Raw genomic sequence first — 18011 nt, 5'->3', positions numbered from 1 at the left:
GCTACATCCCCACCCCAAAAGAATATAAGCAGGATGCATTTGCCTTATTGATCCAAATATCTAAACTAGTTTTTACGTATTGAGTTTGTGCTATTTTTTATTAGCTGGTACATTTTTTCTGCCAGATTAGTTGCAAATTAGTGAATATGAATTATACTTTAACTTACTTTAAAATTTATATAGAAGATACAGAATGACTTTCATTTTTTTTATTTTTCACTTTCTTTGTTTTAAAGCAGCTTCACAACCTGTTGATAACCATGTTAGCCCGTCTTCTTTCTTGGGCCAGCCACCAGCATCACCAGCCAGATACTCACCAGTTTCTAAAGCAGTCCTTGGAGATGATGAAATTACTAGGTAAGGAATTTAAATTAACATTCACCTTCTTACATAAAGTCAACTATTTTTTGTAACTATTCAGTCCTATTAGTTGTACAAAATAATGGGTTTCATATTGCGCTTTGTAAAGTCAGCTATTAATCAGCAACGAATGACAGACACAATATTTAGGACGAAAAAATTTTAAACTAACTTTATTCCTTCACTAATGTATACCATAATATATTTTGACAACTATTTGATTGATGTTCAAAATTTAACAAGTGGCCTTTTCTTTGTGTGATATATGTCCCTGATATCCTGAAATTCACTTTTACTTAACATTACTAACTGCACTGAAGTTTATGAATCTTTTCAATCCCTGAGAATTCCAATAAGATGAAAAGTAATCAATTTTTAAAAGTATTTTAGCTCTTTTTCATATAATTTGAGGTACTTTATACAAATATTACATATTAACTAGAGCATTTAACATATATGCTAGTTAATGGCTGTTTTATGTTTTTATTAGTTGCATCATTGTTCACATTATTATTTTGGAACCTTTGTTTTTATAATAGTTGTGATTTTTTTTCCTCAGATTACTGATTTCAGGCAATGATCTCCATAAGGACAGAGAGGAGGAATTGTCTTGTTTCTCAGATTTAGCACTGCTGTAAACAAAAGAGTTGCTCACTAATTGTGTTTAGGATGAAATTAGCTGAAAGAATAATATGCTTATTGTGACAGGAATATTCACGGCTGTTATTTAGCCATTGTTCCTAGACTGATCTTCAACAATTTATTTTTATTATTTGATAATAATGCCTATTTCTAGAAGAGGAAAAGTTAATCTTTAATCTCTGTAGATATTTTACAAATTAAAATATGTATTTTACTTTTATTAGTACATGTTTATAGTACATAATGATTACATTCATCATGGGGAATTGGTACATATACATAACACATCATTATTTTCTAAAATATAAGTTGAATCTATTCCTGTCCCCATCCTTCTTCACTCCATATCTCTTGTCTAGAATATTTTATTGGACTTTAATATACACAATAGATCTCCCTCCCTGTTTATGAGTTTTTAATTTCTCTACATACTCACCAATGCTTGTCTGTTTTTGTTTTGTTCTGTATGATGTTCGTTTGTTTGTAGTAGATTTGAAGGTTCTCATTGTGGTTTTGATTTACATTGCTTCTGATATTAAGCATTTTTTTCATGTGTTTGTTATTTGAAAACTGGGATTTATTTTCCTCTAAAATTACTACTGCATTTCAGCAAAGTATTTTTAATTATTATTTGCTCATATAAAATTATAATTCATACACATGTTTTAAAACAGAGTAGAAGCCCTAAACCATGAATCCACTGTCAGAAATTAGGAAGTAAGGGCAGGGGACTTAGCTCAGTGGTTTTGCCACCTGCTGCGCAAGCGCAAGGACCCGAGTTCGATCCCCAGTACCAAAAAAAAAAATTAGGAAATAAAACATCATCAATATAGTGAAACCTAACTGTGCCCTTGATCCCACCCTGCTTCTCCTCTACTGCTCCTCTAAATTACTGCTTTCATGAATTTTATATTATCCATGTATGTTTCCCTAAACAGTATCTAGTTTTATTTTACTATTTTTGACAAGAAAATATAATGTAAGCCCTTTATAAGTAAGATGGCAAAATTGAGTAACAGTGAAGATTTATGTATGTCTAGAAAGTAGTACTTTAAGTTTTGAACAGACTGATGTTTAAGAAGATTATGTATTGGGCCGGGGATTTAGCTCGACAACACAGGGCCTGCCTGGGAAGGGTGGTGTCCTGAGCTAGATCCCTGGTACCAAAAAAAAGCAGATTTTATATTCTATGGAAGGATATTTAAATTTTATTTTTAAAAAATACTTTACTTTGGGCCAGGGATTTAGTGCAGTGGTTTCGCCACCTGCTGCACAAGCGCAAGACCCAAGTTCGCTCCCCGGTACAAAAAAAAAATACTTTGTTAAGGTTTTTGTGACTAATTCCTCCTGCATTTTTTATTTTATTTATTTATTTATTTTGGAGCCGGGGATGGAACTCGGGTCCTTGCGCTTGCACAGCAGGTGGCGAAACCACTGCACTAAATCCCTGGCCCCTCCCCTGCATCTTTTAGAAAAATCACATTAAATTTTGAAAATGTTTAACAAATATACTGTATTCTGTATTTCATTAAATCTAAAATACAGTTAGTGGGCATTTTTATTGCTTTACCAGAAGGTATGCATAGGTTCCATATAATTATATCTAACTGCCAACAATTGTGAAAAATTGTCAGTGGTAAGATATATTCCAGAGACTTTTGGAATTAACTAGATTATCAGAATTGACAAGCTGTAATAAGTAAAGAAATCACTAGTAGTGGCTAAACCAAAAAGGTTTGGACTTTGTTTTGATTTGAGACTGGGTCTCCTTATGTTGCCGTGGCCTTGAACTCAGGGTTTAAGTCATCTTTCCATTTAGCCTCCTGAGTCGCTGAGTCTACAGGTATGCACCATCACACACAGCTTTAAAAGATACCTAATTATTTCAGTTTTTAAAAGCCTAGATTGGGGAAATTTCCAGGTTAGTATAGCAACCTTAGGCCCATGATATCTCTGGTATACTTTTTTTTGGAATGTATTTATTGATAGGAAAGCTCCTAAGGGGGCAGGAGGGGACCTGAGTGGGTATACTCTTGTTATCACTCTTACGGTTACATGTCCAAACAAGTAAAGGGGTTTTATTAAAAGTTTATTTGGGCCAGGGATTTAGCTCAGTGGTTTTGCCCCCTGCTGTGCAAGTGCAAGGACCCGAGTTCAATCCCCAGTACCCCCCCAAAAAAGTTTGTTTGTTTGGGGGAGGGGCATGTTGACAGAGAAAGGGAGAGTAATAAATATGCTTTTTCCTTACTAGAGTCTTTCTTTGGGAAATGACAGAAACATTTCCCTTCATTTCTCAGAGGCCAGAATGGAGTCAGACCTTCCCCTTGCAAAGGGAATGGAATTGAAATGACCAGTTTGGGTTAGTTGTGATTCATCCCTTGGGACTGGAGAAGGACCTGCTTCCTCTAAGAAAAAAGGGATACAACATCTAAAAAGTGGGGATAGTGATTGCTTCATAGGCAATACAGCATGTACAACATCAACTTTTCAGAAGTATATATTTCTTTTTGTGTGTGTGTGTGTGTGTGTGCTAGGGATCGAACTCAGGACCTTGCGCTTGCAAGGCAGGTGGCAGAACCACTGAGCTAAATGCCTGGCCCAAGTATATATTTCTTGATAGACTGTTTATATTGCTTTTATATTTTTACATTCTTTTCTATTTTTTTGGTTCATGTTTGCTTGTTTTTTAACATAAGTTTTGGACTTTTATAGTAAATCAGATTTTTATCCTTTTGATTTCTAGGCTTAGAAAGACTCTCTTTACCCCTAAGTTTTGAAAAACCTTTTAGAGTCCCTCCATCTAGCTTTCTCTTTTTTTGATACCGCGAATTGAACTAAGGATCTTGCGCTTGCCAGGTAGGTGTGGTGCCACTGAGCTAAATCCCCAGCCCCATCTAGCTTTCTTAATAGTTTGATAATATGAGTTATCAGTACAAAGTTCTCACTAAAAGAATGTCAGGTTCTAAATAAAATTTTCAAACTGTGTAATATTTTTTAATTTTTAGGGAACCTAGAAAAGTTGTTCTTCATCGTGGTTCAACAGGCCTTGGCTTCAACATTGTAGGAGGTGAAGATGGAGAAGGAATATTTATTTCCTTTATCTTGGCTGGAGGACCTGCTGATCTGAGTGGAGAGCTCAGGAAAGGAGATCGTATTATATCGGTAGGCTATGTTAATTAAAATGCTATTTTTCTTATCTTACCTATGACTTGTTTATGATTACAGGGGTTTTTTTTTTTTAGCCCAGAGTTAGGGATATATCTTGGTTATTTTACCATTTTATGCTGGAATTTCCAGAATTGTAGTGCTGTCAAAGAGTATATTTTATATGATAGATTTTTGATATTTGACCTTACCAGTAATCAGTTTGGGGGAGGGTTATTTTTTATTTGTGGTACTAGGAATTGGACCCAGAGCCTTTGCAAAGAGCCATATGAGGTCATCATCATCATCTCCCCACCCACTCACCCCTGGGGAGATCAAACTCAGGACCTTGTGCTTGCTAGGCAGGTGCAGCACCGCTGAGCTACATCCCCAGCCCCCCCTCCCCTTTTTTGAGGCAGGGTTTGCTAGGTCTCAGTAGTGTCCACCCTGGACCCAAACATGCAGTTCTCCTGCCTCAGCCTCCTAGAGGGCTGGGATTACAGGCATGGGATGAGGAGACAGTTTTTATAAATGTAGTTGGAAGGAATCTATATTCTCTGTCTGTTAACTTGTTGGTCAGTTGTGTAGTTATTTGTGTACTTCTTTCTACTTAATCACTTAGCTGTTTGACCTGTTATTAAGAGGTTTTAAGCCTGGTGTGGTCATGTACATCTGCAATCCCAACACTCTGAGGCTGAGGCAGGAGGATCAGGATCGAAAGTTCAAGCCTATCCCAGGCAACTTAGTGAGACTGTCTCAGAATAAAAAGTAATCAAAGGTTGAGGATGTAGCTCAGTGCAGAGGCTGTGTTCAATCCCCAGTACCACCAAAAAAACAAAAGGTGTTGAAGTTGTTTGAACATGAGGTGAGTTTAGCAGTCTGTCCTTGTTGAGTTAACTTTTTTCTTTATATTTTTGGGTTGCTGAATGAGATAGACAGGGTCTCACTAAGTAGTCCAGGCTGGCCTCAAACTCATCATGTAGTCCATGGTGGTCTTTTAACCTTCAGTCCTCTTTCCTCTGTCTCCTAAGTGCTGTGATTATAGGCATGCACCACCTTGCCTATCTTTACGCCTTTGAAACTGTGTTATTAGATGTATATAAGTTTAGAAATGTCATTTCTTCCTGGTATGTTGAAGTTTTTATCATTATAATGATCATCTTTGTTTTTCATAATGATTTTGCCATGAAATCTATACTGATGTTAATGTGACTCTGACTTTCTTTGCTATATCTTTTCTCTTTACTTTCAGTTTGTCTGTATGGTTACAGTTCTCCCTAAAGACGCAGATCTTGGGAAACTTTAATTCTATTCCTGCTATTTCTAGTATTTTCCTTCTGTTTTCAGTTTTATAGTCCCAAATGTATTGATTTTTATTTTTGGCTTTTAGCACTTTACCCACATGGTATGCAATTGTTTTGTTTACTGTGATTGGTATCTCCTTTCTTCAGTGTTTCTCAGTGGACCACTAACAGCATTTGGATTGCTCAGTTGCTTGTTGCATAGGACTGTCTTGCTTGTTGTAGGAAATTTAGCTTTTCTAGCTTCCATCTTCTCCATGCTCCTTAGTCATTGTAAAAAGCAAAAATGTTCCTCAAGTGTCCATATTTGCCTCGATGAGAGCCCTTAGTTTGAAATATCTTTATTTTACCCTCAGTTGTAAATTTAATTCTACCTAGGTTCTGGGATAAATTGATAGCTATTGTCTCTAAATACTTTGAACATACGGTTTTATGCTGTCTGACTTCTTTGTTGCTATTTAACAAAAGTCTGTGTCTTGTTTATATGTGATTTGCATTGTGACTAGTTGCTTTGGAGATCCTTTTGTCTTTGATGTGTGGCAGATTTGCTGAAATGTGTTTATATCTAACATTTTATCTATTATTTGGGATTCATTATGCTTACTAAATCAGCAGATTGTGTTTTTCATCAGTTCTGGAAACTTCTCAGCCATTATCTTTTCAAATTTTGCCTTCCCACATTATGTATCTCCTTGTACTTCATTTCCTTCATGAATTCTTCATGTCTAAGTTTTCTTCATCTACGTCTAATCTGCTTTCTTAGATAAAAATAAGATATTTATTTCAGAGTACCTTTTTTTTTTTTTGGTACCGGGGATTGAACTCTGGTCCTTGCACTTGTGGGGCAGGCGGTAGAGCCACTGAGCTAAATCCCCAGCACTACCTTTTCTTTTTTTGTCTCCTAGATTTGTCTCCTGGTTCTTTTTACAGTCTGCCTTGGTGGTTTTGGTAGGGTCTTGAGTATGTGCAGATTCTTGTATGCTTTTGGGTTTTTCTACTAAACATATAGTATAGTACTTTATTTTGTATGTACAATGGTTCTCTTTTCTAAAGTTCATATATGTCTTCTGTAGTGCTTCATAATGAATTGTTTTCTGATGTTCCAAATTTCGCTTTGTGAGCTTTGTTTGATGTTTGTTTTTTTGCTTGTTTGTTTTTGGTAGAACTTTATTTCCTTTATTTCTAGGAATCCAGTGCTGCCTGAATTGAAAGTGGTGTTCTAGGGAAGTATGTTACATTGCTCATGGTGGGCTCTCAATCACTCTTAGCACATTTTCCCAATGACAAAACTAAAATTTAGATATTCGTTTGCCCACAGTAGCTAGTAAAAGGTGCAGAGAAGATTTACTTTAACCACTATGCTATACCATGGTTATACTTAAACAGTAAAGTAGACACTTTCTGGAACTTGAGGATTTTGAGATCTGGAAACAAACTTTATATCCTGGGCCAGCAGTGCTATTACAGCATTGCTATTTTAAATCATGTATTTGATATAAATCATTAGAAACTTTTTCAGCTACAAAATAAATCAGAAATACTCCTCAAACTGAAGATAAATGTGATTGGAACATGGTAATAAAAACATTCCAGAAATGTGAAATGCATCTTTTATACAGTTCTAAGGTCAGTCCCTCTCACTATCTTACTTTCCCTGAATATATTTGGATATATCAGACTATTTCTTTTGAGGACCCTGTATACTCAAGCGTAGACTAAGTCCAAGTCAGAAAGAAGGATGACTGATCACTCATAAAAGAAGTGGGAGGGCTGGGGATTTAGCTCAGTGGTGCTGCCGTCTGCCTCCCAAGCACAAGGTCCTGAGTTCAATCCCCGGTACCAAAAAAAAAAGAAGTGGTAAACTATTTTTCTTTTATTCTAGAATCATGGTATAACCAACTGGTGTTTGACTAAAAATGACTCTTAGACACTTGAGTCTTCACATATGCCCCATGCAGTGCTTAGAAAATAAAATTATTAATATACAACTAAATGGAAACTATTACATATTTAAGGCTAAACAATTTAAAAAGCATAGTACTCCCCACGAGTAATGATTATTGCAACAGATTTTTGTTGTTGTTTTTGAGAGAGCGTCTCATTATGTGGTTCAGGCTGGCCTTGAACTTACTGTGTTCAGATTGGCCTCGAACTAGCTGCAATCCTCCTGCATCAGCCTCCAGAGTACTGAGATTACAGGCACACACCACCATGCCTAGCTATTCCAGCAGATTTTTAAGGCAGAAATAGAACCTACTTACAGTGTTAGAATACAGAAAGTCTCAAACCATCCCTCTTAACCTAATATATCAAAACAATCTGAGTAAGTTTAGAAAAACTGAACCCATCAGTGTACTAGAATTCAGCTCTAGGTAGTGAGGTAGGCAGAGGTATAGACAGGGCTAGGGAAAAATCATCAAGAATGTACCTAATATGTTGTGGCCTTTGTAGACCAGTGAAATAGTTAAAAACTACAAAGCCACACAAAACAAGTCTGAACCCACCTGCTACATTCTTTCCCATGGATCTTCACTGAGTATTCAGAGGCAGTAAGCCAAGTTTTGGGGACCAAGAGAAGAGAATTAAAAATCATTCCTGAATCATACAAGCCATCCTCAAATACAAGGCAGCTGCCACTAATTGTAATGTATCATAATGTATATCACTATGAGAGTACTAGAAACCTACACTACAGAGTGTGTCTTCTGAGCCTCGACAAAAGATGTGTGAAAATCAACAGGAGCTCTAGAATTTCCGTTGCTAAGACATGGAAGTGAAGCATGAAAGTTGCGATAAAGCTCTCTCTGGCAGTGGAGACATAGTGGGTAGGAAGAAGAGAAGAAAGATACCTCCCAAGACAAAGGAAAACTGAGGGAGGTTAAAAGAACAAAAATGATTTACCAACAACTCATCAGGCAGCAGTGTTACACGCAGTTTTGAAAGTCAGTGGCTCAGCTATAAAATGAGATCTTGCACACCTCACCAGTGCTTGTACCCTAAGGTCCTCAGAAGGAAAAATCTTGATCCTGTTTTGAAAACCTTTTAACTAATCAAAACTAAAACTGCAACAAAACACAGCTCAAGTACAGATCATATTGATACAGCTACCAATTCTAGCAACCTAACACATGGATTACTCCCTCTTTGCAGGGATTAATCCCTGACATATGAACTATTCTATTCCAGAATAGTAGTCTACAATATTTACTTCATTCTCTCCCCACTCTCCTTTCCCCCCTCCCCCCTCTCCCCCCCCCCCTTCCCCTCTCCCCTCTCCCCTCTCCCCTTCCTCCTGGAATTGGGCACACTAGGCAAGCACTCTTCCACTGAGCTACATCCCCAGCCTAATAAGTTTTAAGATGTGAAATTGAAAGCCAGCTATCTCAGTAACTATATTACAGTAAAACTCCAGTTAAGCTGCACAAATTATCAGCTTGGTTCACAAAAGCAAGACCCTGCTATGTACTGTTTATCAGAAATTCACTTTAAATATTGACGTGTTTATTGACGTGGAGGTACACCATGCAAACGAAATGTACTAGAATTCAAGACAAATAATGTTATTATAGATGGATTCCATAATGATAAAAGTATTTCATCAAGATGATACAGTAATCTTAAATGCACATGTACCTAGTAAACCTTTCAAAATACATGAAGCAAAAATGATCAGACCTAATGAAAAAAATAGACAACTCTGCGGTCACAGTTGGAGATTGAACCACCCTCTTTTGTACTGAGTGGAGTAAACAGACAAAAGGAGAAGAATCTCAGTCCTCACCTTCCACCATATATAAAAATTAAATTGTAGTATAGATCATAAACTAAACTTCTACAAGAAAACCTTAAGTGAGCTTGCTGCATCAGGCAGATTTCTTAAATAGTGTGAAGAGGCCAACTCAGTTGAATGGAGAAGGAGAGTCTTCTTAACAGATGGTGTTGAAACAACTGAGTATCTCTACTGAGGTCAAGGCTTACCATAAATCTTAATTCTAGGTGGATTAATAAAGCATTGAAGAATATCTTTGCAACCCCAAGTTAAGCAATAGTTCTTTGGACAAGATACTGAAAACACTACCTATGCAATAAAAAGATAACCATTTAAAAATCAAATAAGCCAATCAGTGGTTAAAAAAAAAATAGTAATAATAATAATCTTAGTACATATACCTGACAAAAGACTGTATCTAGAATACAGATTTCTTACAAATCAACAACAAAAATGTAATAACCCAATTTTAAAATGCACAAAAAACGTGGCTGTTTCACGAAAGAAGATACACAAATTGACTAGTAAGCACATGAAAAGGGGTGCTTAACATGAGGTATCAGGGAGCTACAGAAAGCACAGTGAGTAAAGGGGCTTAAGGAATTTGAGTAAGAATGGTGTAATTTTATTGTATCTTGATTTGTGGTGGTGGCCACCAGACATACACATTTGTCAAAACCCTTAACTAACCCCTAGAAAAGATTGACTATGCCTAAATAAAAATTGATATTTTTAAAAATCATAATGAAATATAATATCCCATCTAGTTGGGTGGCTCCAAAAAAAAGTTAACATTTATTGGTGAAAATGTAGCACAACTCCAACTCCTTTATTACTGGTGGACCTGTAATATACCATACAAGAGCTTTGTGGAGATCTTTAAGAAGTTAAATACACATCTAACATTATCACCTCAGTTTTACTCAAGAGAAATGAAAACATATATCCACAAAAGCACTTAGACAAGAATGTTCATAACAGCCTTGTGATAATCTAGATCTGGAAGGGACCTAAGTTTTCATTAGTAGGAAAATAAGTAATCATGATATATTCAAAATAAGTAATCATGATATATTCATTTAATCCTACTCAGCAAGAAAAAAGAACAAACTACTGAAACACAAGACAGTTTAGATAACAAAAATATATGTTGAGCAAAGCAGGTACCAGGTAAATACATACTGTATGATTACTCGTTCATAATAATCATGAACACTAGCTTGCATGATAGTATTCAGAAAGTAGTTGTCAGTGATTGGTACTGCCTGTAAAAGTGCCCCATGAAACTCCCTGGGTTGGTTGATGGACAGGTTATGTATCTTCTTGGGGTAGTGGTTTACAGGAGATATATATATATATATATTTGTCAAAATCCTGCCAGTTTAACTGTTCATATTTGTACATTTTATGTAAAATATACTATAATCTTTTCAAATATGTTAAGGTATGATAAGAATGAATTCATGGTAAGAAATAGGTTTTTTTAAAAAGCAGTGTGATACGAATTAGCTATCTACTTAGAGAAAAAAATTAGCTTAGAGCCTTACTTCACACCTTCTGTCAAAATAGATTTTCAGTTGGCTTAGAGTTTGCTGTAAGAAACTTAAAGCAAAAATAAATACTTTTTTTTTGTCCGTGTGGGACCACTTTATATGGGTCACCGATGCATTGCTGAAGTATGGTAGGGTGACCAACACAATCAGCCTCCGAACCTTTTGATGCGGCCACTGAAACCTCATGTCTGGAACTTCCTTTACTCTCAGTTTTAAAACTGAAAATCCATCCAGGTGTGGTGGCACACACCTGTAATCCCAACTGCTCAGGGGACCAAGGTAAGAGGATCATAAGTTCTAGACTAGCCCAGGCCACTCAGTGATACCCTGTCTCAAAATAAAACACTAAAGGGCAGGGGATTTAGCTCAGTGGTTCCGCCGCTTGCCTCACAAGCGGAAGGTTGGAAGTTCGATCCCCAGTACCCTAAAATAAAATAAAACGCTAAAAAGGCTTGAGTCTTACGGCTCACTGGTAGAGCACTTGCCTAGCATACTTCAGGCCTGTAATCCTAGCACTCTGGGAGGTAGAAGCAGAAGTTTCTCAAGCTGAAGCCCAGTCTGGGCAATGTAGCAATTTAGCAAGACCCTGCCTCAGAAAACAAAACGGTAGGAATGTAGCTCAGTGAAAAGGCCCTGGGTTCAGTCCCCAGCACCTGGGGGGAGGGGAGGGACTGAAAAAGCCTCAAACTGTCAGCTCTGGCTGAATATAAGATTCTGTGCAAGGAAGATGTGATGATTAGGGCAGTGTTACAACTGCATATCTGAATGTTGAAGACCTTCTCAAAACATGCATACAGAGCCCTTGACAAAGAATGGGAGCCTTATTCCAGACACTTAAGGAAATATCTCTCCACTGAGCTAACTAGGCAGAGACTTCAATGGCCATGCAAGACAAAGAATACAGCCTTCCTAGAATTCAGGAAAGATACTGAAAAACAACAACTATAATAAACAGTAACAACAATAAGCCCTGATGGGGGATGGATCTGTTATCCAGAGTTGTCATGTTTTATTACATTACATGCCTAGTTTTCAACCAGAAAATTATGAGGAAGGCAGAAAAACAAATAAGTAATGGCCTATGCCCAGAGGAAAAAAGCAATCAGTAGAAATTGTCCTAGGAAGGTCCAGATGTTGGACTTACCAAACAAATCCATTAAATCAAGTATTTTAAATGTTTCAAAAGAATTAAAGGAAACCAGTTTTAAAAATAAAAGGAAAGTGGGTCGAGGATTTAGCTCAGTGGTGCCACCACCTGTCTCACAAGGGCAAGGTCCTGAGTTCAATCCCCAGCACTAAATAAATAAATAGAAAGTACGAGAACAGTATCTCACCAAGTAAGGAATATCAATAAAGAGAAATTATGAGTGAGAACCAAAACAAATTCTGGAGTTGAAAAATACAATAGCTGAAATGAAAAATTTCTCTAGACAAACTCAACAGCAGATTTGAGTGGGAAGAAAAATAGATCCGCAACTTCAAATACAGGTCCACACTGAGAACAAAAGAAAATAGAATGAAGAATAATTAACAGGGTCTCAAAAACCCGTGGATACCATTAGTGTACCAACATGTGCATAATAGGAGTACCTGAAGGACAGGAGAGAAAGGAGCAGAAAGATTGCATAAATAATAACCAGAAACTTCCAGAATTTGATGAAAAACACTATTATACACATCCAAGAAGTTCAGAGAACTCCAGGTAGAATAAACTTGAAGATATCCAGGCCATAAAGATATCATAATCAAACTGTCAGAAGCTAGAAAGCAGCAAAAGAAAAGTGGCTCACTAAATGCAAGGGATCCACAGATTAATAGCTGTATTCTCATCAGAAACCATAGAGACTAGAAGCAATGAGATGACATATTCAGAATTCTGGAAGAAAATTATTGACCAAAGATTCTGTATCTAGCTAAATTATCCTTTATAAACAAAGAAGAAATCAGAACATTCCCAAATAAATAAAAGCTAAGCAACTTTCTCTCTTGTAAACCTACTGTACAAGAAACACTGGGCTAAAATGAAAGGACACTTAGAGAATAATGCAGATCCCCATGAAGAAATAAGAAACATCAGTAAAGGTAACTGCATTAGTAAGTGGACTGGGGTTGTGGCTTAGTGGTAGAGTGCTTGCTTAGCATGTACAAGACCCTGGATTTGAGTCTCAGCACCACCAAAACAAAACATAAATCAGTATTAAGTGTATTTTCAAATTTATGACTCCTTTTTTTCTCTAGTCTGATTTTAAAACAACCAAATAAAGCAATAATTATACATCTATGTTGATAGGCACACAGTATATAGTAGGATAGAACTTACATAACAATAACATTACAAGAGGGGTAGAAGGAACAGAGATTTCACATGCTGTTAAAATTAAATTGATATTCCAATACAATCGTTGTAAGATTATTATAATCCAGGATAACTACTAAAAAGACTTACTACATTATTATTATTATTATTAGGGAAATTTAAATCGTACTCTAGAAAACATCCGTCTAACACAAAAGGAACATTAATGGAGTTGTAGAAGAACAAAAAAAATATGATATAAACAAATTAATATAATTTTTCTGTCAGTTACATTAAACATAAATGGATTAAATGCTCCAATTAAAAGGCAAAAATTAGTCATGGTAGTACACACATGTAATCCTAGCATTTGGGAGGCTGAGCCAGGAGGAAGGTGAGTTGAAGACCAACCTGGGCTACATAAGGAGGCCCTGTTTTCCCCTTTACCACCTCACCAAAAGGCAGAAATTGATAAAGTAGATTTAAAAACTGAATCCAAGTGTATGCTATCTACAAAAACATAAATAGATTGAAAGTAAAAAGTTAGAAAATGTATGCTACACAATAAGTAACCTGACCTAGAGTGGCTAATAGTAAACATGACCTAGAGTGGCTAATGCTAATATCAAAATAGACTTTAAAACAAAGATTATGACTAAAGGCTAGGGATATTTATGACTGTTATATACTTACATGTGATATATTATTTCATAGGTATATATTATATAATTCTACATAAATTTCTAGTAAGAAACTGACTCAAGAATAAATAAAAATCTGACCAAAAAAGTATGGGCATTGACTTGGTAATCAAAGGCTTTACGGTATATAGCTCAATGGTAGAGCATGTGCTTAGTACACACAAGGCCTTGGATTCAAACACAGCATGAAAGAAAGGAAAAAGGAGAGCCAGAGGAGGAGAGAAGAGAATTAATTACCAAATTTTCCTATGCCAGAGAAGCGCCCAGGTCCAGGTGACTTCTCTGGTAGTTCGTGAAACTCTTAAAGAAGAATAAATGCCAGTCATTACAGAAAGGAAGCAGTGTGAGGAAGATTTTCAAATCATTCTGTGAGGACAGTTTTCTTACTAAACATACAGACATAACAAGAAAACTACAAATCAGTATCTTTTAAAAATATAACTGTAAAAATCCTCAACAAAATAAAGTGGATCCAGCAGGGTGAAAAAAAAAATTACACATCCTAGCCAAGAGAAATTTATCCAGAGAAAATGCATGCTTGGTTCAGCATAAGAAAACTAGTCAAAAGTAAGACACCATCCTAACAGGGTAATTAACATAAGCCTCATGGTTACCTCAATAACATAGAAAAAGCAGTGCTCATAAACCCATGCTTCTTGTGCTTAAAAAGAAAAATGCTCCACAAAAACATGGGTAAACTGAGCCCAGAGGAACTTACCAAGGCCTCCCAAATCCAGGAGGATCCCAGCCCAGGACTCTGCCTCTAAGGAGCTGGGGAAGAGCTGCTCAAGGCTTCCACTCTTTCCTGACAGTGTGCTTCACTCCTGCCTCCAATGTCGCCAGCTCCTGGTGCTCCTCCACCCACCTCCTGACACTGCTACTTCTAATGACAAATCCCGCCTGAAGATCTTCTGAGAATTGAGCAGGAGAGGAGCTGCTACCATCTTATCTGGCTTTGTTCCCCACCATGAATGAACCTGCAGCAATCAGCCTGATGCCCAGCCTGCGTAGGTGCTTACTAACTACCTCCTAAGTGAATGAAGGAAGGAAGAAATGAAGGAAGACATGAACAGTGGCACCATCTCAGCTGGCTGTCTAGATCCTGGATACTGGGGAGGATGGCTATAGATAGCAGGTTCTGAGAAACTTACAACGGGAAGAGTGAAAAAATTGATGCAATCCAGAGGCCAGGTGTGGTAGTGCACGCCTGTAATCCTAGCTATTTGAGAGGCTGAGGCAGGTGGATCACAAGGTCAAGCCTTACCTTGGGCAATTTAGTGAGATCCTGTTTCAAAATAAAAAATAAAGGGTTGGGGGGGCCAGGGATTTAGCTCAGTGGTTTCGCCACCTGCCTCGAAAGTGCAAGGACCTGAGTTCAATGCCCAGTACCAAAAAAAAAAAAACAGGGTTGGGGATGTAGGTCAGTGAGAAGACCCTGGGTTCAATATCCAGTACAAAAAAGGGGAGGCAGGGTCCATTATAAAATAAAAATGTAGGGTCTTTTGTTCAAAAATTGGTAAGATGACCGGGAGGACCTGGTGAGGCTGCCTGGACAGGTGACAGCAATAGCTGAGCCCCTGGAAGAGCAAGCAGAAGCTCCCCGCAAGGCCGAGAGATGCTCAACATGAGCTATGGTTTTTATGGAGACAGCAGGTGCTCGAATGGGCCTGAAGAGTTCTGAGGCTGCATCTGCTACATGCTTTGGGGAAGAATGGCAACTCTGAGGCTCATCTCCTTGCTGTAGTGGCTCCCCAACTCCCAGTGACCAAAGAAAGCCAAGCTGCCAATCAAAGCTTCTCAAAGCGTGAAGTGGGGGTCTGACACCTGTGAGGGTCCCCAGGACTCTGAGGCCCGAGGTGCTGCTCAGCCCACAGTTGCCTTCCCTGGCTGCAGGAGGTCCATTGAACCAGCCCTGGGGAAGGAGGGATGACCCCCAGGGCCAACCCCAGAGGGCGTGGGGAGGGCAGGGTGGGCTGCTCACCAACCTCGTAGATGGCCAGGTCGATGCCCACGTAGGGAATGATGCCCAGCATGTTGGGCAGGTAGCTGCGGTAGAAGGCACGAGGCCCCTCCTGCTCCAGGATCCGCCGCACACAGTCCAGCAGCCCACTGTACTGGTCGGTCCGCCACAGGGCCAGCTGCATCTTCAGCACCTAGAAGAAGCCAGTGACCCCTGGAGAGGTTGCTCAGCCTGAACATCACATCCAGGAGTGAAGAGACCTAGAAATAGCTACTCTTAGAAGCAGATACCCTGAGAAGAACTGAATTAAGCAAAAAATTATAATTGGGTCCCAGCATTTTGGGAGGCCGAGGCAGGAAGATCACAAGTTCCAGGCCAGCCTGGGAAATTTATCAAATAAACAAGACCCTGTCTCAAAATTAAAGATAAAAAGAGCTGGAGATGTAGCTCAGTGCGAAGGCCCTGGGTTCAGTCCCCAGTACTGCAAAGCAAAAACATTTATATACTTGACAATCTTCTGCTGTCCCCAAATCTATTAGAAAGTTATACCTACCAGAGTAGCATGTGGCAGCCCCCCAATATCTTGTTCCCGTCTTCCTTAATAATAGCAAGATAATTTTCAGCAAGTACACAGCCATTAGAAATACAGCCTACCTTTCCCAGTCTCTCTAGGTATATGGCCGTGTTACTAACTCCTAGCTAATGAAACAGAAGGAAAGAAAAGAGGCTTGCATGACTTTCAGAAAAAGACAAGGGGGGTATTCTCTCTTTTATGGCTTCTTTTTGGTTGGAATGTGGGATGTGATGGGCAGAGCACAAGCAGCCACACTGGACCATGAGGTGGATGCTACACACCAAGATGGTGGGACAGCAAAATAGACAGAAGGAACCTGGATCTCTAGCACTCTGAGTCCACCACCCCAGGCCTGACTTGCTCATCTCAAGACTTTCTTTCCATCTCAAGGCTTGCTTTCTTTCTTTCCTTTTTATTTATTTTTGGTACCGAGGGATCGAACTTGGGACCTTGCACTTGCAAGCCAGGTGGGGGCACCACTGAGCTAAATCCCTGGCCCTCAAGACTTCATTAAAAATATATATATATACTCCACAGACTAGAAATACAAGGGAGCTTCCTCAGCCTGATAAGTGATAGCTGACAAAAAAGTGAAAACCTGAAAGCTTTTCCTCTAAAACCAGGAATAAGACAAGGTAGCTATACTCTTCCCATTTGTGTTCAACATACTGGAGGTTCTAGCTTGAGCAATTGAGCAAGTAAAAGAAACATAGTAAAAGTCTTCCAGAGTTAAAAAGAAGACAGAAGCCCAGCATGATGGCACATGCCTATAATCCTAGCACTGAGGAGGCTGAGGCAGGAGAATTATTGCAAGTTTGAAGCCAGCCTCCACTACATAGTGAGTTCAAGGCCAGCCTATACTATATAGTAAGACCCTGTCTCAAAAAAACAAAACAAAAAGATGACAGAAAACTCTATGGTTTACATAATCTTGTATATAGAAAATATAGTATTAATTTAAATTTTAAAACTACTAGAGCAAGATTGCAGGGTAGAAGATTACTATATAAAAGGCAACTGTATTTCCATTAATCAGCCTTGAACAACTCAAAAATAAAATTAACAAAACAGGGCCTGGGGCAGCTCAGTAATAGAGTACTTGGCTAGCATGCAGGAGACCAGGGGTTCAGTCACCAGAATCACAAAAAAAGATGAAAGATAAAAGGATGAAATAAGGGAGGGAGGAAAGAGAAGATAATTCCATTTATAGTAATATCAAAAAGAATAAAATACTTAGCAGTATATTTAGGAAGTAGATAAATAAAATATGGTATATCCTATACAGTAGCATATTATTGAACCCTAATTAGTAGTGAAGTGCTGGTAAGTGCTATGAGGATGAACCTTGAAAACTGCTAAGAAGCCAAGCAGAAATAGCCACATATTATAGTGTCGTTTTGATTTGAAATATGCAGAATAGCCAAATCTAGTGAGAAGGAAAGTTTTCAGGGTGAGGGTGAGGGGGGCAGCTGGATATAGAATTTCTTTTTTGAGGAAAGAAAATACTGAAATTATTTTGGAATTAAATGGGGTAATTGTGAATGTAGTAAAACCCACTAAAAGGTACACTTTTAAAAAGTGGCTTTCCAAGTACATGAAGCATTTCTCCATTTTTATGTTGATTTTTTTTTTTTTGCACAAATATGTCTTTCACCACAGATTTGTTCTAAAATATCCTTGATAGTGTATCATACTTCCTTTGAAATGTTAA

General features: G+C 38.0%; 1 protein-coding gene across 32 annotated transcripts in view; it reads left to right on the top strand.

Moving 5' to 3' along the window:
* Positions 1–18011, top strand: part of Dlg1 (discs large MAGUK scaffold protein 1) — a 220945-nt gene that overhangs the window by 149320 nt on the left and 53614 nt on the right. For 27 of the 32 annotated variants that reach the window (XM_087186996.1, XM_087186994.1, XM_087186992.1 and 24 more), the window contains 2 exons: positions 237–357; positions 4008–4164. In XM_087186996.1, the coding sequence (XP_087043122.1) occupies positions 237–357; positions 4008–4164 (278 nt within the window). Of the gene's footprint in view, positions 1–236; positions 358–4007; positions 4165–18011 lie in introns of those variants that run through there. The other 5 variants (XM_087186995.1, XM_087186993.1, XM_004834721.3 and 2 more) reach the window with 2 other exon arrangements.

The sequence above is a fragment of the Heterocephalus glaber genome, unplaced genomic scaffold (genome assembly GCF_053883595.1).
Source record: "Heterocephalus glaber isolate CG9 unplaced genomic scaffold, H.glaber_assembly_v1.0 deba00001504, whole genome shotgun sequence".
NCBI classification, from domain to species: Eukaryota; Metazoa; Chordata; class Mammalia; order Rodentia; family Bathyergidae; genus Heterocephalus; species Heterocephalus glaber.
The sequence above is the reverse complement of the archived record's forward strand: the minus strand, read 5'-3'. Positions and strand labels throughout refer to the sequence as shown.